This window comes from Dipteris shenzhenensis, chromosome 9 (genome assembly GCF_047967505.1).
Source record: "Dipteris shenzhenensis isolate YYH24624 ecotype China chromosome 9, Dip_SZ_1.0, whole genome shotgun sequence".
NCBI classification, from domain to species: Eukaryota; Viridiplantae; Streptophyta; class Polypodiopsida; order Gleicheniales; family Dipteridaceae; genus Dipteris; species Dipteris shenzhenensis.
Window position 1 is genome coordinate 38,171,181 of NC_141604.1, and position 23,599 is coordinate 38,194,779.

The following is a 23,599-nucleotide window of genomic DNA, read 5'->3' on the forward strand; positions in this document are numbered from 1 at the left end:
AAAGCTTCTTCTTCCACGTTCATCCAAAGAGTTAAATTTTTACCTTCTATTTTTAATTATTTTTTCATGCTTGGAGAAAGTCAAAGAAACCTATATCACTGGTGTGTGCAAGATATTGATTTTTCAAATTTTAGTATGATATTACAACTACTGATATTCATGTAATATGCTAGTGTCCTATCTATTCGGAAGACTTCTTTGCAATACTATTGGACCCTAATATTCTTGATGTTGCTTCAATTTGATTTTTTACGACATTCCTCTCTTTTGATGCATGTTTTCGATGGGAGGTAAAGATTTGGAATCAGCAGTAGAGATAGCCGAGTTGGATACAAGCTCGAAGGATGACATTTCATATAATTGTAGTCCATGACCCAATATTATTTAGGTTGTAACCAAGGATGACTTATGAGCTCTTGTGAGTGTAGTCTTATTCATGTATTCATTGGGCTTCAATTCCCAAAAGGCGCAAATCTTTGTATGTCACCAAGGTAATAATAAATCACTACCCTTGACATTTGCTGGGAGGATCGGGTCTTGATGGACCCTATGTCATGTCTCAAGTTCATATTTTTTTTCGCTCTTTTTTTCCCTTTACAAAAATTTCATTAAAAGGTAGGATCCAAGTTTCGTTTTAAGAAAGTAGTTATGTGCTCCATGACAAAAGAAGGAACTTTGAAGTATAGTGAGTGAGCAATGAATGAACTATTAAAGACACACCAAGGACACTGAAATTTAGAGAGCTATAAGTGAATAAGCGGATCTCTCAGGGTTAAGTCATGCGTTTTTTCAACCACATGGGTAGGGAAATTGTTTTGATATTTCTTTTGGATAGAGCCTTAATTAATTTAGGCTCATAGCCGAAGTCAATGTCTCAAGTCGTCTGATGGACCCCAAAAGTCAATCTCTCAAGTCATCTGATCGACCCACAAAAGTCAATCACCAACACACATGGATTTGACAGAACTTTTCTTCAAGATCTTGAGTTTCTCAGCAATAACTGGGATTCTGAGCAATAACTGAAGAATTTTTCTTCAAGATCAAGAGATTCTCAGCAATAACTGGGAGCGCATGCAAATTGTGCTTCCCAGAAACGACATCAGTCGGATCAGCCACACACAACGAGCAATTCTTCCTTGCAAACTCCACAAGAGCATCTCCTCCAGTTTGGCTTTCGTCTTTGAGCATCATGAACTCCTGGTGGAGGACGCCGAGTTTCATTTGGATGGCCTTCTTGTGCGTCGCCTTACCCGTAGACATAGCCGTTCTGGTCTTCTCTTCGAATAGACTCGCTACGACTGCCCGCCCCCGCACCCTTTTCCTTTTCCTGGCTGCTGTCACCGCCTGTCTCATCCCTGTATTTCTGATTTTGCTCCGATATGCATACCGTCTCAAGGTTACGGAACGTTTAGCACATGCAATGGTAGACGTCGAATTGGGGGAGCTGGAGGAAGATCCAGAGTTTCTGAATACGCTGCGCGGATTGCCCACAAGATTTTCATACACGGAGTTGGAGACAATGACCGGCAATTTCAGCAAGAAGCTGGGACGAGGCGGTTTCGGGTCGGTCTACGAAGGGGAACTGCCAGACGGCAGGAAGGTGGCCGTGAAAAGGCTGGAGAGGGAAGGGCGGGGTCAGAAAGAGTTCTGTGCCGAGGTCGCCACCATTTCCAGGATCCGACACGTGAATCTGGTATCCTTGAAGGGATTTTGCTCGGAGAGAGCGCAGAGGTTACTTGTTTACGAGCTGATGCCCAGAGGCTCGCTGGACAGATGGCTTTTCAAGAGCGAGGACGACGAAGGGGAGCCATCTCTGGATTGGGAGACGAGGTTCAGCATAGCGGTTGAGACTGCTCGCGGGCTGGCGTACTTGCACGAGGAGTGCGAGGAGAGGATTTTGCATCTGGATGTGAAGCCGGAAAACATTCTGTTGGACGATCAATTCCGAGTCAAGGTATCGGATTTTGGGCTCTCACGCAGCATGGGAAGAGGCGAGAGCCGGCTGGTGACGACAATGCGAGGGACTCCGGGCTACTTAGCACCGGAATGGCTACTGGGGTCGGGGATAGACAGCAAGACGGATGTTTACAGCTATGGAATGGTGCTACTGGAGGTGGTAACTGGAAGGAGGAATACGGAGGAGGAGCAGTCGTCGTATGTGAGGGCAGTGACGTTCAGGAAGGTGAGGGAGGGGAGGGTGGGAGAGGTGGTGGATGGGAGGTTGAAGGGAGAGATGGAGGAGAAGAAGCAGTATAAGGAGGCAGCAGAGAGGTGTCTAAGGGTGGCGCTATGGTGCATACAGGAGAGTGCAGCGATGAGGCCGCCGATGGGGAGAGTGGTGGAGATGTTGGAGGGGAAGGCGGCCGTGATGGAGCCCCCTCTGCCTGCCAGGGATGTCCTTTAGTACAATGGGAGCAGGTCCCCATTGGCCGGATTCACTAATGGAGATCACCGGCATCCCCTGCCGGTTTGCACTGGCTGCCATTGCTTGTTTTGGGTGGAAACAATGGAGTGAAGTTCTCCAGCTGCCACGGGGTTGCCCAAAGCCAGCCCCCCAAATGGGCTCGAATCTCCGGTAGCTAAAATCTCGAGCAGCTTCTCCATGGGGATGTGTTTGCTGCCTCAAAATCTCCAGACAGATCTGGATCCCTGGTGCATGGGGACCTTCTCTGAGCTCCCTCAAAGTCTAGAGGTAGAGACACTTTCTATTTTCTCTCAGTTGCTGGCAAAAAAGGCTCACACTTTTGCTTAGCCTTTATTTCGCTGATTATATTTTCTGCATTTTATTTTTAGCAAGCACAAACTACACATTTTAACCTGTACGAACCCAATAGGTGCCCCTGATGAGTTTTATTCTTTCTATTAATTAGTGAGGGAGAGAGCGAAAGAATTAACCTAAGCTTGGGGATGGAACGAAAGAATTGACACCTAAGCTTGAGGAGGTTTTACGAAAGCTTGGTCTCGAAGGTTCTCACCTCTTCTCGTGCCTGTGTCCCCTCCTCTATAAATCTGCTTCCTCTGTCACTCCCTTGCCCTCCCTTCCTCTTTGTCGTCGCTCGACCTCCTCTCAAGCAAGCTCTCTCTCTCTCTCTCTCTCTCTCTCTCTCACTCCCTCCTCTGCTCTCTCCCTCTCTCTCTCACTGTCACTTGCTCCCTCTCCTGCGGGCTCTCTCTCTCTCTCTTTGTGCTGACGTCATCTCCCTCTCTGCATACTCCCTCTCTCGCAGCAGCCGTGCCTTTCATTTGTTCATGGGAACTTTGTATTGAAAATTAGAATCCCATTGTGTACAAGTACAATGTTTGAAAAAATAAAATAAAAGCATTGGTTCTCTGTCCTCCATGCGTTTATTAGGCAGTTACCTCCTAAAGCTTATAACCTGCTTTATCTTAGTTTGGTTTGTAAGAATCTATAATATTTATATTTTGCCTATGAGGCATCCACATCAAGAGTATGGGTAGGTTGCTAATACATAGGCTACATCCATTTAACGCTTTTTTATACACATAAAATGTTGAAAGACACGAGTCTGATCTCCTAAACTTTTCCATTGGGGTAGCATGTTCACTATACCTACCAAAAATATATCCTTTCTACTCTCATGATTGCAAAAGTTGCTCCTCATCTCATTTTACCACAAAAACTGGATGCTTTTTTGTGTGTATTGATTGCCTCACCTTTGCAGCACATCAGCCTATATGATCATATGAGGTCCATGAGTCCATTCCATTGAGAGGGAGGAACGCTAGAGCCAAGGTCGCTTGGAAGACGGAGATCCTGCCCCAAGTGGAGGGAGGAATTGGCTTTGACTTGAGACGTAGAGCAGAGCCCTTTGGGCGAGCTAGTAGTGCGAGGTCGCACTGCGAGGTCGCACTACATGCTCGGAGCCCTAAAAGCTCCTGCTTCAGCAAAAGCTTATCAAGAATAGACCCCACACTGAAGGTCAGTGGCAACAGTCCCACAAGTGGATCTTATCAAAGCCTCCCCCCTGATGAGGAGTCTTCACAGAGTTTGGCAGCACTTGTCGAGAGCACTCATTTGGGCCACCTAGTGGTGCTATGAGGAGTTTGAGTGACAGCCCCTCCTGTGGCGCCTGGATCTTATCAAAGGCTCCCCCCTCATGAGGAGTCTTCACAGAGTTTGGCAGCGCTTATCAGGAGGACTCATTTGGGCCACCTAGTGGTGCTATGAGGAGTTTGAGTGACAGCCCCTCCTGCGGCGCCTGGAGGTTCGAGATCACGTTTCATGCTAGGGCAACAGATGCACATTGATTGGGCACAATGGGATAGTGGCCCAGCCAATTCAAGAGCACTCTCTCATTCGAAGGGGGTAGGTATTCCGATGATGGAGATAGACTTAGTGACCTCGAAGCCTTGGTGGGAGGGTTTGCATAAAGCCTTTGCCTCCCCCCTGATGGTATGGGCAGTTTTCTAGGACCAGGGTGCCCAGCAAGATCCAATTTTTGCATAGATCCCTACGAGTTGTGTTCCAAATGCTACAGAGTGGAGGTCGGAGGCCACCTTCACCCCGAGACAAGTGACGACTAAGAGATTGATGGGGCTCTAGATATGCTTAAGTGGAAAAAGGTCTAGATAGTAGACCGTTTGGGTAAGGACTTGACTATTGACCTGATTCTAGTCTTGGCAGGGCAGAAGGGGTGGTGGTGGTGTCTTTGGTTATGGGAGGATTGGCCTCTTTGAGAGGTGTAGTGGGATCGGTTCTAGCGTGACACTCGAAGAGAGTGGAGGAGGTGTCCTTTTTCTCATACACGACATGCATTGGTCATCGCCTTTAGTTGTAGGCTGCAGCCAACTGCAGCCAAGACTCCCTCGAGAGCAAATCACTGGGTTGAGCAACCTGTTCCCTAGGAGTTTATCTCTAGATTTCGGTCATGCTTATGGACGAGCCACGGGCCACAGAAGGTTTCATACTTCTTTGGATGGTGGCCCATGGAGCTTTGCCCATTGAACCATGGTTGGAGCAGGTGGGCGTAGATGGTAGATGCCACCGTTATGCAGATAAAGATATGGAGACGATCCCACGTTGTCTTTGGAGCTACCGCGCAGCACAAAGGATTCGGATAGGGCCCTCTAGATTGATGCCGGGACACATAGGATGCAGCAAGACTTCATTGGGGGGAGGGGATGGCTGCTAGGTTGATGAGGGGGGTCATGCCTTTTCCATCAATCCGGCCTCTCTAGCTTACAGGATCCATGGTCAGCAGATCTTCTGAATAGAGGCACAAGACACGATGCCTCCTTCTCGACAAGGTCCTATGTCATCCCAAATGAATGCGAGAGCATCATTGTTTGGAACATCTGGGTTGCCTGCTGCAGTTTTGTGATAGGCGGCCACCCTAGTTGCCATTCGGCAAGACATCATCCACACCCTACGTGCTTATTGGAGTGTGGGACATCAAGATCTCGGATGATCGCTGAGAGGCAGATGCATTTCTGAAAGGCTTGGCCTGCAAGTGTCTCCTACATACTTATTACTTATGGAGCGAGGCGTATGTTGGATATATAGCGCTCCACCCTAGTTGCTAGCCCCTGTTTCAAAGATTCCCTATGTAGAGAGCTGGGTTCTCTGAAAACTGGCTGGTTGACAACCAATTCTTTTTTCTAGCATTTCTTCCACAGTCGGAAACTCACAGTTGGCTGATTTGTATGGATTTACAAGCATAGAAACTGAGTCTTCCATACCTGAGTTCGTAGGCACAAAATCTATCCACAAAATCCACCTCGTGGTTTGGAGGCTGGGGTCTAGGATGGGATAAAAATAGGTCAATACCAGATAATTGCCATCTTGGGACAGCTAATTTTCCATGGGTCTAGGATCTAGTGCTAGTCCCATTGCAATCCAATCTATGTGCTATAAGACCCTAAGGATCTGTCACAGGCTAAGGTAGCCATGGCAAGGGACCAGTTGCTAGAGAGGGAACCCAAAGTGAGGGAGTTGAGATGAAAGACTCTCAGTAAAATTTGACCTAGCAATTCATCTTCTTTTACTGATTGCTTGTTAACATTCCCTATATGCTAAGGTGTCCACCTCCTATGCACCAATACTACTCTTTTATATATAAGACTCTGAAAATAGCAAGAAGAAGGGCAGAACCAATTAACAAGCATGGCTTCAAGCTTTTTCCAGAAAAGAAAAGGAAGTGGAAGATTACACTAAAGGACTTCAATCCTTGGATACTTTGATCATGTATCAAGGACAAAAGAGGGAAAGGTTCTTAGTTGTTCAACATTTTGCTCTCTAAGAATGAAATGAACAATCTAAATTAATACTTCTATTGTGTAAGATTCTTTATGGTAAACTCAATTTGTTTTCCATAACTAATTTAATGTTTGATCCCATAAATTTGAATTTCAAAGGAAAAGAAAGAGGTTTCATTCAAAGAAAGTAGAGCTTTAGATAGGCTTGAATTATACTAGAGAGGTTTATAATTACCTCTCAATTATATATTCCCCTTCATGCAAAGTAGAAGACTCCATAAGCCTCTTATACTTTTCGAAGTCCACACTCTTTCTTTGCAAGGACCGTCACACCACACCAAACTTCAAGAAGAAAATATTATGTCATAGCATCGTCATCCACCCCTTAGCCTTTTCTGCTCCTTCTCCCCCTCCATAGTTGCTTTGGTGCCAATTCATACACTGCTGCAGCTCCTGCTTCACCACATAACCACAGAGCTCCAATGAGCCACCTACATATGGACCTCAGTACCTGCAGCTTCTTGTTCTTCTTAGCCAGATAGCTTGAAGCACAAGTTTGCCACACAGCTCCATCTCCTTACCTTAGCCGATTCCAATACACAATTTTTATGGAAATTTTGAAATGACAGTGAATGACTGTTGTAGCTCGAAAAGTGAGATGCTATTGAAATGGTGGTTCCAGCTCTGAAATGATAGTGAATACCAATTGAATGATAATGAATGACAGTTGCAGATCTGAAATAACAGTACATGACAATGGCCAACAGTGATGTGATAGTGTATGATAGTTGCAACTGTGAAATGACTGTGAAGGACCAATACTCGTGTCTTTACAAAGGTAGAAATGTGCAAGGTGTCAACCGTGTCAATGAGGCACTAGGTGTAACCCTGCATAAAACTGTTAACACCAACCTTTGTGATTTGTATGAGATGTTCCTACAACTGTATGGGCATACAATCTTACATATAAGAAGAGCACAAGGTATAGCCCATATCACCTTGTCTACAAATTAGAGTGTATCCTTAGCTGTAGCTATATCGCATTGCAATTCTCATGATGTTTTTTATTTTTGCCAAGAAGGTGTTTCACTATGCTGATTGTAGTTGATGTTTGCTATTGTGCATGTACTGATATTTTATATCCACTTATGTCTTTGTAGTTGTAGTTATATTGCCTTATGTTTTTCATGATGTTGTTTATGTTTCCCAAGAAAGCTTTTCATTATGTTCAGTGTAGTCAATGTTTTGGTGATCCATTTGCTGTTGCGGTTGTAGTTCCTCTAACAACATGTCAAATCCAATCAAGTCGTCATAGTTGTAGTTTACTGCATTGGTTTTCCCTTGATATTTTAGGAAAGTTGTTCAAGTTCGCACAAGTCTTCATCGTCATCATTAGTGAATGGATAATATAGGAGCATAAGCTCTTTGAAGTCATTGTCAGGGTCTCTATGCATGTTGTACTTGAAAATCATGATAATGCGCTTTCTTTTATTCCTTTCTTTCATCTCATTGACGATATTTTAAGGCGAATTTTATGAGACTTTCATGTTTGGTCTCTTTGTCTATGATTGTTTCACAAGTAATGTTTGTTGAGTTGCCGTTTTGCAAGTAATGCCTTTCTTTAGAATCAATGTGTTTGTGATTATGAATTGGAGCTTCATATATGGATCAATATAATAGCAATGACAATTTCATGGCTTCTTCTTTGGTCAATGCAGACACTGCCTTATCGATGTGCGAATCGACACAATATTTCATGTATCATATTGGGGTCGTGGATTCAAGCATCTTCTAATGGTAATAAAATCTCTATTTCTCACATAGGCGGCTTTGGGTAATGGAAGTGGCATCGAAAGCCTTGTTCTTCTTGCAAGTAGTTGTGGATTTGTATCTTTCATGTTATTGATTAGAAATTATGTACTTGTTAATGAAGGCAACCACCTACTTACCTTGTTTGTGGAAGCACTAAATTGCATATCCTCTTAAGGATCAAAATTTATATCAGTAATGATAAGCATGTTCTGAGTGTTAATGTCGATTGCAATCATTCTAATAATCTTGAAGAAAATATTTGCATTGGTAAGAGATGAAATAGAAAATGGATTCTTTACACCCTTCGCACCTTAACTAAAAGAAGAATGACTGAGCATTGATCCGAAAGAAACGGAACTGCTCAAGTTTGGGCAAGCTAGAGGAGAAAACCATCTAATCTAAAGTAGACATGTCACAATAACTTTGAAAAAGAAAAGATGATGTGTACCTAGATCCAACATCCATTGTGAGGATTGTCTACTTCCAATCAAACTCTGAGTGTCAATCGAACTCAAACTGCAACTACATAAATGTTTTAAGGGTAGTGATTTAAATTCTCATAAATTTTAGGACTACTAATTTAATATCTCACAAAAGTTTTACGCAACTAAATGTTTTAGGACTTCTAACTTTAATACTCAAGCATCTGTGTAGAAAATACCAAATGAAGGTGAGGATCGCAAATTGAGAATAGCAAATTTTGAAAGAGCCTTGGCATTGATGAGCATGGAAGAATGGTCAATCTAAGGCTCAACTTCCATGATCCTAACTCACAATCCTCTCATGTCAATTCTCTCCCGAGACTTTTGACGATAGATTAAGACGATTGAAAGAATACATTCCTTGATTCTCATATTCAACAAATGAAGATGAATTATAACATACATCGATTACAAATTCTCTTATGAAAAACCAAGAAAGAACAACTAAGAATTTATGTAAATGGTATTCAAATTCATTCTTGGAGAGGAAGAATTCCCATTGTGAAGTACACAAGGATGCTATAGAGCATCAATTGCTTCTAGCTCACATGTCCTCTCCTGATTACGTCATACATTATTGTGTATAAATATAAAATTATTATCCTAATTTGCTTTGCTCACCTGCATGTAGGAAGTTGTAAGTGGGACACCACAGGTATTGCTCTAATTACGACATTTCAAATCTTTGCTGCTGTCAACCTTGGCCAGCTTTGGCGAACATCTTCGGCTTGCTTCTCATACCACACTAGTCAACGGCACACATGGGATTTTCATGGGGGCCACATCTAACCTTACCAAAGACATTGTTTGGATTCAATTCACATCCAAAACCCTAGGGTCACAAACAAGATATGAAAATGAGGACGCTTACAAACAAAAGAATAATCCAAAATGGACACCAATTTTTGCACATTTAAAGAAATACAACCGGGACCCCCAAGGACAAGCACTCCTATAAGAACCAATTTTCAATCCCCAACGTGAAAATACTAGAGTATGTAAGAATCAAACGGCTTACAATTGAAAATCTTGCATTCTTGCCAAACGGAGTGCACAATGTGAATTGTAAAAAGTGACCAATATTATTGTGCATAATTTGAATGTGTATTTTGTTGGTAAGCTGAAAGGAAAGCAAAGAGTGGACACAAACTCACAATACTTGCATTACTTGCATTATGGAATGAAGAAGAGTGAGGTCCTTAAGTAGGCACCTCATACATGCTCACTGACATCGCTGATGACTTCAGAGCTCCACAATCATCTCCTCAATCTGCTCCTAGATTCTCTCAATCATCCTATGTGGCTCTCCACCACCTAACTGTGCTTGTGGGCACCTAACTATGCCTCTAGCACTCACACATAGAAACTAAGGTGTGCCTGAGGCATACACCTTGAGATATCCCAACATATTTTACTTGTGAAGCGTGGTCGCCTCTGATATGTAGATTCATTCTCTTAGATGTGCATGTGGGTTGCCTATGCAAATTCAGATTGCCTACACTTTGGGCTCTCAAAGGTAGTATGCCTATTTCCAAATTGCCTAATGGAACCTCTCATTGTCCGAAGGATGGGTACAAGTGCTCGTTTGCATGTTAGATGGAGAATAGATGAATGTGAATTCATAAGAATCAAAAGTGGAATGTGAATCAAAAGTGCATCAATTGCTCAAGGGCTTCACAATTGTTTGGACAAAAAAGGTGTTACATTCATTGCATCATCATCTATGCAAGGTAATTACATTGTCTGAAGGATGGGATTGGCATGCATCACTTGCCCTCATGTAAAGTGCTCGTTTGCATGCTAGGTGGGAAGTAGACAAATGTGAATTCATAAAAATAAAAAGAGGAATGTGAATTCATAACAATCAAAAGTCCATCAACTACTCAAGGGCTTCACAATTGTTTGGACAAAAGATTCATTATGTCATCACCGGCATTGTCATACTCAAGATACTCATATCTTTGTCCAAACTCACACTCTCACACAACTATATGCACAACACCCGCTATGTATAATGCCTATAACACTTCATACAACTATCAACACTCTTTGAAATCATTAGAACCCATGGCCCTACTAGCTAAAAGACCAACATAACACTCGTAACAGTAGAAAACTTAAAAGCCCATCTTTATAAATGACCACTTTGCAATGTTTGGCATGTACTTCACTTGGTGGATTTCCACATTGATGAATCCTAACCACTATTGAAGATTCATCTTAATCTACTCTTGAAGATTCATCCTCTAAGAAGGATTCTTGTGAAAACTGTCGGGATGCTTGATGAATTTGAATTGTTATTGAAGATGCATCCTAAAAGGGATTCTTGTTGAAATTGTTGGTGTGACCCATTTTCATCCTATAACTTTTTCTTCTAGTGAGTCATATGCTCCCTCCAATGCATCAAACTTAGGGCAACCACTATTTAATCCATGAAATTGTGTGACAAAGCTCACATTTAGAATACCCCCATATTTAAACATTTACACTTTTTTGTATAATCATTTTCCCCTCTTCCATATGTATATATGTTGTAATTTTGATTTTAAAAGTTCTGTCTGTTGACAAACATACCATGAATATGTTGGATAAAGTATTTTTAAAACCCCCTCGTACCCATAAATGGTCGTAAGTCCCCTACATTAAAAAAACCCGTTCCATTGAAGGACCTACTATGTTACATTTTGTACAAAGTGGCCATGTCAGGGCATCAAAAAACACTCCTTATGTAAAAAGACATCAGTTCTCAACTTCCATCATTTGTACTATACGATGAGAAGGCGGCTAGCCCCAAATCCCTTAACAAAGAGTAGGAACAACATTTTTTGTGAAGTATGATTGTATGTCCCCATTGCCATATACATCAATGTATATATCATGTGCTCTAGCATAGTATAAAGGCATGTCCCCAACATCAATGTATATATCGTGTGCTCCAACATAGATCTCTGGATGTTGAAAGTTTGTTATCTTTTATTTGCCATGTAATTCAACTAGTTAGGTGGACCTCTACTAGTACCTGGATCTAACTTCACCAATATTGTGTGAATCTAACTCGATATGCCTACCTAACTCTATATGTCTACATCTTCTCTAGGTTCCCTCTACATCAAGTGCCATCATCCTCTAATTCTAGGGACCAAATGGAAAGTGCATCCTCCATAGACACTCTATTTTCCATGGTAATTGCATTCATGAGAATCTATTGAGTAGTAGTGCTAGGAATTAACATATCTATTAAGGAGTAGTGCTAGGAAAAAACATTTTTGAACCTCACAAAAATGTTCTATACAAATACACTAACTAGACACACGTTGAGAGAGAGAGAGAGAGAGAGAGAGAGAGAGAGAGAGAGAGAGAGAGACTTGGAACATCTACAGAATGTGTTCCAAAAATACAGGTAGACATGAAATTCCCACAATACATAGAAGCTTGTGCTCGGTGTGTTCTCAAGAGTGTTGGTGGGAGACAATCTTTAGCAAAGGCATCATGGGCAAAAATCCCAAAGCTGTACCATTCTAAAGAAGGATTTGAACGATGTCAAGCAATTACTCTCATTCATGGGCTTCCTTAGCTTATATAGAGGCTCCAACAAAAGCTCACGGGCATAAACAAACCACTCCATCAGTCAAGACACGCAGTTTAAGTGGAGCAAAGTAGCTCGACCTGAAGCATCCTAGATCTTACAAGCAAATCCCCACTCGTGAGAAAGCCCAACTATATTTGATCTTCCATGTGCATGTGGTGCATCCAAGTTGCAGATAGGCTCTAGCTTGAATTAGCTTGAAGGGAACTTGGACTTCCGCTCTACTATGCAAGTCGAAAGTTCTCATTGACAGAGATGAATACTCGAATGGAAAGCCCTAGAGATGGTGTACAGTGTCCAAAAATGTTGGGGCTATCTCTAAGGAAACCAAAGTCACAATGAAGAACACTCCATTATAGATGGCATTTTGACCTTGAGATAGTCGTACCAATGGAGTTCCATGTGGCAAGCATAAGGGTGGTTGTTCGACACATATATGGCCAAGAAGAATCCCTCAAGAAGCAACTAGATGAATTTTATAAAATCAATGATGTAAGGCTAAGGGTAGCTTGGAAGCAAAGTATAATCTAGAGAAAGGTGTGGCATGATCCCCACATCATGAATTAAACATTCAAACATGGGATGGTGATGTTGCTTGGAAGCAAAGCATAATTGAGAGAAAGGTGCGGCATGACCCCCACATCATGAATTAAACATTCAAAGGTGGGATTTTGGTGTTACATTCAGTGTGGGTAGGGCCATTCTGAATTAAGAATCTCTTAGAGAATGGGATTGTAATGCTGGGAGATCTAGAAGGAAATGAACTACCAAAGTGAGTCAATGGGATGAAGATCAAATTATTTTGGCCACAAGTGTAGTTTGTTTGGATAGAATTAACCAAGGCAATCACAAAGAGTCGCCTCATGAGCACCAATGCCAAAGAGCCATGACACATCAAATCAGGGTTAACAATTCGTTAAGATCATGATGGAGGGAAGCATCAAAATGCATCCAAAACCCCTAGTAAGTTTAGCATCAAGCGATTTCAGCATCTCTTAACCAATGCTTACTAAGCTTTGAAATCCTAGTGCTTACTAAGGTTTGAAAATTATTCCTATATCTCTTGGGTAAACCCAACGTTTACTAAGCTTTGAAATCCAAACCTAAATAATCATTTCAAACAATAAAGATGACAAGATGATGCTGGTGGAAATATTTAGAATGAAAAAAAAAAGAAGTTCCAAATATATCTATGGAGAATAAAGTGATTGATAGCCAAATGTGACCCCCATCTTGACAATAAATATCTTATCTTTTCATTCATTTCTAGACTTCAAAATCCTATTAAAAAAGAAATGAAAAAAGTCAGTAGCTACGATCATTACAAAACGTTCGTGAAGCTAGAATCAACATTGACGATGTCACGACTTACTCAAGCATGATCATGATGACCATAAATTGAATCATAATGACATTGGACACTAAGTCTCCAAGAAGGGAAGTGGTTTAAACAAGGATGGCGCCATTAAGGATCGAGTGGAAGCCATCATGGCCACAACATTGAAATAAGAAATAATGCAAGCCATAGGGCAAAAGCTACGAGTATCTCAACCTTCCATGCCAACATAGCCAAGGAGAGAGAATGTGTTTTCTTCATTTGAGTGCTTTTCTCCCTTCCCCTCCTTTACTTCACACTTCATACAAGTTGAAGTCAACCACCTTGTAAGTATTAGTTTATACATGTGGTGGCTACTAAGCATAACATCTGGAAAGCTCAAACCTTGTCATTCCTATAGCAAGCCCTGGGTTCTTCCATTGACTAACATCCAGGTAAGATTAACAACAAAAGGTTCACAAAAAGCCACAGATCATGTTGCATATATAATTTAATACCACAGCCAACATGTGCCATGGATAAAATCAATGCAATATCATTTTCCCATCCTATAGCAAAAAACCATATCATATTCATGCAAAATTCAAAAAATGAATGTCGCTGGTTCAACAATTTATGATGGATATAAACTTAAGCCCACCAATAGAACAACCATATATGACCTTAATGGAGACATTTTTCTCCCATGTGTTTCCCCTTCTATTCTTTCCTTCATTTTTTATCCACCAGTTTGTAACTGTAAGTATGGTCAATCGGATATTGGTTCTTTTCCTTCCAATTATCTACACTCACAACCTTGACCTTCTAATTGTCTACCGTGCTAGAGATGTTGCACTAGCATGCTTGGCTACATGCCCTTATATGTGAAACAAATGACATATTAATTGGTGGCAAAGCCACAGGGTGACTACTACATGCATCTACTACCCTTGTGAATTCACATGCTTATGACTCTCTCTCTCTCTCTCTCTCTCTCTCTCTCTCTCTCTCTCTCTCTCTATCTCTCTCTCGCTCTTTCTCTCTGTGCCCCTCCCCCGCCATATATAACCCCTTATGAGCCAACCTTTGCCACATTACCAAAGATTGCACCATCGACATATATGCAACATGATAGTCCGTAATGTTCACTTTCACAACATTGAACTATTCTCTTGAAATTACTACTTGATTAAATTATGATTTCAATTCCACTAAAATCCTCTCAATGGAATGGACTCATGGACCTCATATAATCATATAGGTTGATGTGCTGCAAAGGTGAGGCAAGCAATACACACAAAAAAGCATCTAGTTTTTGTGGTAAAACGAGATGAGGACCAACTTTTGCAATCATGAGAGTAGAAAAGATATACTTTTGGTAGGTGTAGTGAGCATGCTACGCCAATGGCAAAGCTTAGGGGATTGGACTCGTGTCTTTCAACATTTTATGTGATGTATAAGTATAGATCAATCCACTGACGCAAAAAGCTTTAAATGGATGAGCCGTGCAAAAATTAAAGTGATAGTGCGTGCTCGATCCTCTTGCTCCTTCTAGAAAAATCGCATGTGCCTAAACTACATGTCCCACCACTTTATCCTCAAGCTCCCATGTACATGCTTGTGATGGAAATCATTCCCTTTAGCCTATGTACTAGCAACCTACCCATACTCTTGATGTGGATGCCTCATAGGCAAAATATAAATATTATAGATTCTTACAAACCAAACTAAGACACATGCATATGGAGTAAGCACTCAATAATCAACACTAGTTGTTGGATCCATGGAAAAGTCATATGATGGCAATCCTTGGATACTTTAATCATGTATCAAGTACAAAAGAGGGAAAGGTTCTTAGTTGTGTTAGATATCAATGCTCCACTCTCGTGTAATTACGCAAGAACCAACTAACTCTACTTGTAAGCCCCCCATATAAGGAGAAGGCATTTGAGTAGCTCGGTTATCCGGTAGGTCCTGGTTTGGACACCAGATGGGGGCCATGTGTGGGCTGATGGCTGGATGGAGTTGGCACACTGCCAACTAGGCTACATGCAAATGCAGGAAGGCATCCCATGACTAACCGCATTGAGGGTGGACGGAGCATTTCCCGAGGTAGCCCACTCTCGAGTTGTGGGGCCCGTTTCGAGTCCCAGATGATCCCGAATGGCTGTGGGCTGAACGGTGGCCGTAGCTCAGTTGCTCTATTTTGTGCACCGGTTCTATCGTGTGGTCGATGGCCTATTTTGGAACCAACCCCTAGTCGGCCGTTTTGGGCGGACTGGGTCGGGTCACCCAATTGGGTCTAACCGACTATGACTGGTGGCTATATAAGAGCAAGCTCGTGAAGCCCATTTCATCACTAGCTACAGCAACCTTGATTCCTTAGCATCCAACCTCCATCCCCTACTATTTCAAGCTTGCCATCGAAGCTTCTTTCATAGGAGCGCATGGTTGGGAGGCAGCGCCATCTATTGTATCAGTTCTACAGTATTCAAATTTTTGATTCTCCATACTATCTGGTTTTCTCTCTTGCGTACGAGATCCTGTTATCTGTTGAGCATAGATGTTGTATTGTTTTCTTACGTGGTATCAGAGCTTGGACTCTAGCAAGAAGATTTGGTAGTGTGTTTCTATTTGCGAGCAGATTGTGAGAGATGGCCCAGCCTGCAAGACTACAAATCCCACCATTCGGTGAAAGCGGAAAGTTGGACGGCTCTAACTATCCACTTTGGAAGTTCAAGATGAAGACCATCCTAAGTGCATACGAGCTTTGGGATACTGCTATTGGGGTGGATGTGAGGCTGATTGCGAGACCGGATCTAGCCAATGCAGGATAATAGATAGTACCAACTACAGATGAGATTCTCGCGTGGATAAGAAGAAATGCAGATGCGCTGTGTTCTATTATCTACAATGTCAGTGATTCCGTCATGGCGTTAATTCAACATGTCACCACAGCGGAGGAGGCATGGATGGGATCTTGAAAAATCAGTACGAGACCACGAATCAGACATAGATTCAAAATCTGGAGACTCAACTCACGAACGAGAAACTATCTGAGTCTGAAGCGACAGAGAAGTTCATCACCAGGGTGAAGAATCTATGCGATCAGATGACTGCGATTGGCATCACCATCACCAGCGAGAATCTAGCACGAAGGTGCATACGGATTCTCCCACCAAAGTATGACAGTCTTGTCACGATGCTGAATACGCAAAACAAAAATCTGCTCCTCAACTTTGAGGATTTCAGCGTGATGCTTCTGGAGGAGGAGATGTGTCAAAAGATGAGGACTGGAGTCGCGGCTTTCTATGCTGGATCAAAGAAAGGTAAGGGTAAGGACTCTGGTAGCCCATCTTCTTTTGATGATAAAAAGAGAAAGAAGAAGATCAACTGCTTCTATTGCAACAAGGCAGGGCACAAGCAGAATGAGTGCTGAAAGAAGATTGTAGATGCGAAGAACAGAGTAAAGAAAGAGTCCAGCAACAGCACGCAGGTAGTACCAGTAGAGCTATTCGTAGCAATTGAGGAGATTTGCACGGAGGCAGTTCATGTACCTATGGATGAACCTTGGATTATTGGTGGATCGCACCACATGACCAGTCGGAAGGATAGGTATACCTCTCTACAGTCGATAGGGAATGACATCCTGGTAGCAGTCAGCAATGATGCAAAATGTCCAACAAAAGAAAAAGATATGACTGCTCTCAAGTTAGATGGAGTTGTAAAACAGTTGTCTGATGTTCTTTATGTGCCAGATATCTAGACGAACTTGTTGTCCGTTTCTGCGATTACGGATCGGGACCTCAAAGTTCAATTTAATAAGAATGGTGCACAAATTCTAGACCTTCAAGGGAAGGTCATTGGTAAAGGTACACGGTGCAACAACATCTACGAACTCTCAGCTTTCAGTGCTCGAGCCGATGTGAAGAACACTAAGCTGTGGCATGAGAGGTTTGGTCATCTAAACCTAAGTTCTTTGAAGGAGATGCATAAAAGTGGAATGATTGCAGACCTACGAGAAATTACAGATCTGCCAGATGTATGTGAAGCTTGCATGATGGGCAAGCTGCATTGGCAGCCCTTTCCTAAAGAGGCCAATAGGGCAAAGGCTCCTCTAGAGCTCATTCACATGGACCTATGTGGAAAGATGGAGACGGAACCTTTGGGTGGTTCCTACTACTTCATGACGTTGATCGATGACTATAGTAGAAGGATATGGATATACTTCCTGAAGACTAAAGACGAGGTTTTTAGTAAGTTCAAGGAATGGCATGTAATGGTCAAGAAAGAAACAGGATGAAGGTGAAGAAATTGAGATTAGATAGAGGTGGAGAGTTCACATCAACTGAATTCAAAAGTTACTGCAAAAGTCATAGGATCAAGAGGCAGAAACCCCCGTCATATACATCACAGCAAAATGGAGTAGCAGAGTGCAAGATGCGCGTCATCTATGAAATGGGTAGGAGTATGATGAAAGGGAAAGATTTTCCAACGACTTTCTAGGCTGAAGCATGTAACACGACAGTTTACATTCTCAATCGTAGCTACACGAAGGCTGTGAATAGGATGACTCCACTGCAGGCCTTTTCTGGTAAGAAACCTTCAGCTGCACATTTCAAAGTTTTTTGGATGTGATTGTTTTGTGCATGTCCCTGATGCTAACAAGACCAAATGGGAACCGAAGAGCCGAAAGTGTATTTTCTTCGGCTACAGTGAAGAGGCGAAGGGTTACCATCTCTATAACCTTGTTACCAAGAAGGTAATAGTAAGTCGCAATGTGGTTTTCTCAAAACAGCCGCATCAATTGGAGGAGGATGCTTCCTTCCCAAACAACTAAGACTAGGATATCCATCCAGTCACCACCAATAGCAGACCGAACTCCCCCAATGGTGCTTGGGAGGATTCAAGATAAAGAAGAGGAAGAAGAGCCTGCAAAACCACAATGGCAATGGCCATTCCCAAAGTGGGTAAAGCAGCTTTTGGACGATAGAGAACCTCCAGCCATTGAGGAGGAACCATCCGAACACTGCCGGTCCAAGAGATTAGAGGAGCAAAGAAGGACACAAGAACACTTGGTCAACTATGCTTTGATGACAGAGGTGATCCATGCTGATGAACCCATGTCTTGAAAGGCATAGGGTGATGATAGGTGGATGGAGGCTATGCAGTCGGAGTATGGCTCCATAATGAAGAACAACACTTGGGACCTTGTGGATCGTCCACCAAAACGCAAGGTAATCGGCACCAAGTGGGTGTACAAGACCAACTACAAGTCTGACGGCACGTTGGATAAGTACAAGGCTCAGCTCGTGGCAAAAGGATTCGCACAGGTACATGGTTTTGATTATTAGGATACTTTGCTCCCACAGCTCGACTAACCACAATTCGTAGTGTTTTGTTGGAAAATATTGCTGTAAACAAGGGACAACATATATCAATGTATGAAAAATCAAATCTTTACTTATAATATTGAAATTATTTAATTACTTTCAAATACCTCAGGGGGTGCTCTAGCTCAAGGGGGTCACTATGTATAAATCCTCTATATCACGTGCATTCAAGGCCTATTTATTAAAATCCCTTATCTGTATTTTTTTCTTTAATAAAATGTACCCCTTTTCTATACAAATCTGTAAATTTTTTCCAAAACTATTTTAAATAGTCCCTTATGTATATTTATGGTTAGGGTTAGGGCATATAACCCTTTCCTTTATAACACTCTATTGAGTTAGTGCTATGCACATATCTAACACATGATGTTGAGATGGTTTCTCAACACCTTCCCTCAAGATCAACATCATGAATTGGGCCTTCCCTTAAGAATCTAATGATGGTTATTGGGAATTAAAGAAGACTAAACATTACATTCCATCACACCCCTTTAATGGGAATATCCTTCTCTATGTCAAACCAAGAGCTTGTCGGTGCTTCTTAGAAAGCTCTTTGCCAAGTGGTTTGGTTAAGATGCCTACAACATTCTCTTTGCTATCACAATGTTGCAGTGTGATGTCACCAAGTAACACTCTTTCTTTGATGAAGTGCTCTTTGACATCAATGCGCTTTATCTTGGAGTGATATACTAGATTCTTGGCCAATGCTTGAGCCAATTGATTATCACAGTATATTGTTGTTGTCTTTGATTCATTAAAGTAATATGTTTCTAACAATAGTCTTCTGAGCCATATAGCTTCACATGCACCTGTTGTGAGTGCCTTATATTTTGCTTTTGTTGAAGACACAAAGAAGTAGTTGGTGTTTGACAACCTTGATATAGCTCCTTGACCAAGGAAAAACGCATATCCCTATGTGGAGGATTACCAAAAAGTGAGCGAAGAAAAGCGAGCAAGGCCAAATAAGCGAGCATGGACAAACAACAATGCAAGGTGTTATCTGTTTAATAACAACCACATCATATTCATCCAGGACAGCCAATTACCACAATTTATGCTCCAAGAAAGCTTAACCACTCGCGTGCATCTTGGCTAGCATGTTTCTAGAAGTACATGTTCAAATCATGTTTCCTTTGCTGTGAAAAAGTAATGATAAAATAAAACATTGAATGCTTTCAATAATGAGAATAGTAACATATTACATTAACTGCTCTTCATGTTGTCAGAAGTCACCTTTTTTCTAAAAGTTATTAACTCCATAGCATAAAAAGCATATGTCATACAAAAAAAAATTGATAGAAAATTTTGATGCTTCAAAATATCTTCCAACCCTTGGAATGATTGTACAAAATGTTTTTTTGTGAATTGCCAAAACATGGAAGCACACCTATGTATATCATCCGCTTCCAAAGGAAATATAAAAAAGGGACATCTAGGCTACCTACTAAATGCTTCATGGGTTTCTTCCACCTTCAAAAAATACAACTTAGTGCAGCATCATGCAAGGAAGCACACCTACATATATTATCCGATTCTGAAGGAATTGCAAAAAAAGGGCACAATGAGTCCCATTAATACACCTCAAGTTTTTATTCTTCCCAATCATATAAGTATCAATTTCATGCTTTGGGAATAGCCTAAAAGGCTTTACAAGGCTTAGAGCATAAATGCTTTGGGAATAGCCTAAAAGGCTTTACAAGGCTTAGAGCATAAATGTGAAAAAAAATAAGGATTTACAATGATCTCTGAATACAAATTTGAAGTCTGTCATATATAAGTGCAAAATGCAATTCCTGATCTCTCTGTGGTCTCTTGTGCTGGTCTCTCCTAGACACCGAAGAGGGGGAGTCGACAAAAACTCTTGAGCAATCAATTCGAGCATGGTTCCTCGCTACTGCAAGCTACTTTCAAGCAATATACAATTGTTCTATAACAATATATAAGCTCAATTTTCTTTGCTAGATCCTCACTTCTCGCATGCTATGCAAAACACTCTCTCTCGCTCGCTTGATCTCCTACTCTAAGTCTCACTCTTTCTGTGCCATAATGACAAAAACTCTTCCTTTGGACTTCACGTTAGAGCCCTTTTTACAACCGTCGGTGTACCTTCTGCCCGTTGTCGACTCCATTGCTCTACTTTCGCATGCTGCTACTTTCGCCTTCCATTTACTCTCGCAGGCTCTCACGCGCTCCATTTACTCTTGTCTCAGTACCGTGGCTTGTTTTTTCTCAGTAACGTGGCCCGTTTTGTCTCAGTAATGCCACCTCCCCGCCTCACCGCAAAGCTGCCTCACCGCCTCCTCACCGCCTCCTCACTGCCTCACTGCCTCCATCCTTCCTTCCTTCCATAGTCATTCTGTCCATAGCTCTCACCTCATCATCTCCTCCATCTTCCTATCTTTCTCTTCGCCACCTTTCCTCTTTGCCACCTCGTTTCTCTTCTTCCTTCGCTCCCTTCTCCTCACCATGATATCATAGTATCTCTCGTTGCTCTTGTGCCAAAGCTTTTCTTTCACGTTGATGGACCTCCTTCGTAACAAGGTGCACTGGTTATTCTTTTGTGGCTTTACTCCACGTAGGGTGGCTTCGTCCTCCGAGACCCCTTGTTTTGCTTCCTAGCCTTAACGACAGTTTCTTCTCTGAATGGCATTCAAGGCACGAGCTCTGCTGGCGGTGTGACCATGGGAGTGGATGGGAACTTACAAGGCAAGGCCACACAATCCGCATAGCTTCTGTTTCACCGATTGTAGTGATTGTTTCCTCATCCGCAGGAGCACGTGCCAATAGAGCTGAGGCTTACCTCACGATGCCATTTCCATTTGCAAAAGAGTAGGAGAGATAGAGAGATCGACTGCTCCTCACCGCCTCCTCACCGCCTCACCGCCTTGGCTCCTCACCTCCTCACTGCCTCCAATCCTCACCTCCTCACCACAAATCCTCACCGCCAATCGTCATTGACAAGTCGACCTCATTGAAGGTTGGAATCCTTATCGTGTTAGAGATTCCATTCCTGCCCTCTCTTGGATGTGGTGGCAGTTGGACTGCCTGGGGTAGCAAAAGAGGCAGTGCGTTAATGCGCTGCCTCTTTTGCTGCCCCAGGCAGTCCAACTACCACCACAGCATTTGAACTATGGGAAGTGTGGGAAGGCGTACACACCATAGCCTGGGGTAGCAAAAGAGGCAGCGTGTTAACCCATAGCCTGGGGCAGCAAAAGAGGCAGTGCGTTAACCCATAGCCTGGGGCAGCAAAAGAGGCAGTGCGTTAACGCGCTGCCTCTTTTGCTGCCCCAGGCTATGGGATGTACGCCTTTTTGTATAGTCTAATTAGTCTGCATTTTGGCGTCGGATTTTATCTCCTCGGGCTCTTCACGACTTTTGCTTGCTCCATTTTGTTTCGTTACTCCATTTTGCTTGCATTGCTCGGTGGTTGTTGCTTAGGACTCGATGGTGTTCATAGGTTTTTTGTTGACTTGGTTGTGTAGTAGCCCGAGGTATCATTTCATTTCATAGGACTTGCCGTCAAAAATTTGTGCCCATATTCTACAAACCATATATACGAGGCATGTATGTGGTTGCTAGAGTTACCCAGAGTCATGCAAGGGAGGGGAACTTGGACTGTGGAGGGCAGTAAAAGAGGCAGCGCGTTAACGCGCTACCTCTTTTGTTGCCCCAGGCAGTCCAAGACCCTCTCCCATGTGAGGCATTCAAGTGATATTCAACTCTTGAATGGATGAAAGAAGTTCACAAAACAAATGAGCAAGTGCAAGTCCAATGTTCAAGTGTAGAGATAAGAGGAAAATTTTTAGAAAACCTTGTAGACCATCGGCATCTAGGTAGCATTTCGAAGACAGTCCTATTTATGCTCTAGAATTGCATGAGAGACCAAAAGAGACAGCGCGTTAATGCGTTGCCTATTTTGGTCCCTCGGGCAGTCCAATAGTCCCCTCCTTGCATAGCGATCAAAAGACCATGTGACCTATCCCTCCAAGAGTCCAATAGCATTCCAAAGACCATAAGACTTGTATACCAAAGCATACTTGGAGACAAAAGATGAAATGGTCGAAGCAACCTCTTATGAGTATTGATACATGGAGGATTGAGTAGAAAAGCCTTGCTGAAAAGCCTTCATGAAAGATAGCTTGAGATGCCAAAAAGGACAGCGCGTTAATGCACTGTCCTTTTTCGCTTCTCAAGGTGTCTTTTCATGAGGGTAAGGGGTAGGCATAGAAGTGCATATTTGCCACTACAATTCCATATATCCAAGTGTATAGATACCATTGCAAGTTGATATACTATGTGCATTGGAGATGAAACTTTTTCTTTTAGGACACAAGTGGGTGAATGTTCCCTAAACTCGAAATCAATTGCATTGGTAGATACATGTATTTTTGTCTAGATATGTAAAATGATATTTATTCATAAGTGCGAGTTTACACACCTTTGCATTCATATATGTTAGCAGTTTGAGATATTTGTTTGAAGCTTTTTCCTTATGAGGTGTACACACTTCATTATCTGTTTGGGGCTTTTCCCTCGTGATATGTATTGCATATGTTTTCATAAACAAAACCTTTATCATATATATATGTGAAAAAGCTCTCATGTTTTTTTGAGCATATGGAAAGATTTGAGAAGACCTTTGAACCTGCCGTAGGTTATACTCTATCTGTTGTTACATGTTGTTTCTTGTTTTTAGTTTTGGTTTTTATTGAAAAGGTTTTGAGAACTATGATTGGAAAAATGCCTTGTTTTTTGTCTTTTCAGGATGACAGGAAAAAAAGGCAGAAAAGTTCAA

The 23,599-nt window shown here is 42.1% G+C and overlaps 1 protein-coding gene across 1 annotated transcript in view; it reads left to right on the forward strand.

Annotated features, from left to right (window-relative positions):
* The first annotated feature begins 995 nt into the window (after window positions 1-995).
* LOC147898604 (receptor like protein kinase S.2-like) overlaps window positions 996-23,599 on the forward strand; it is a 48,533-nt gene continuing 25,929 nt past the window's right edge. The window contains exon 1 of the mRNA XM_087379202.1: window positions 996-2,403. Within this exon, the coding sequence (XP_087235328.1) occupies window positions 1,190-2,403 (1,214 nt within the window). The 5' untranslated portion in view covers window positions 996-1,189. The remainder of the gene's footprint in view (window positions 2,404-23,599) is intronic.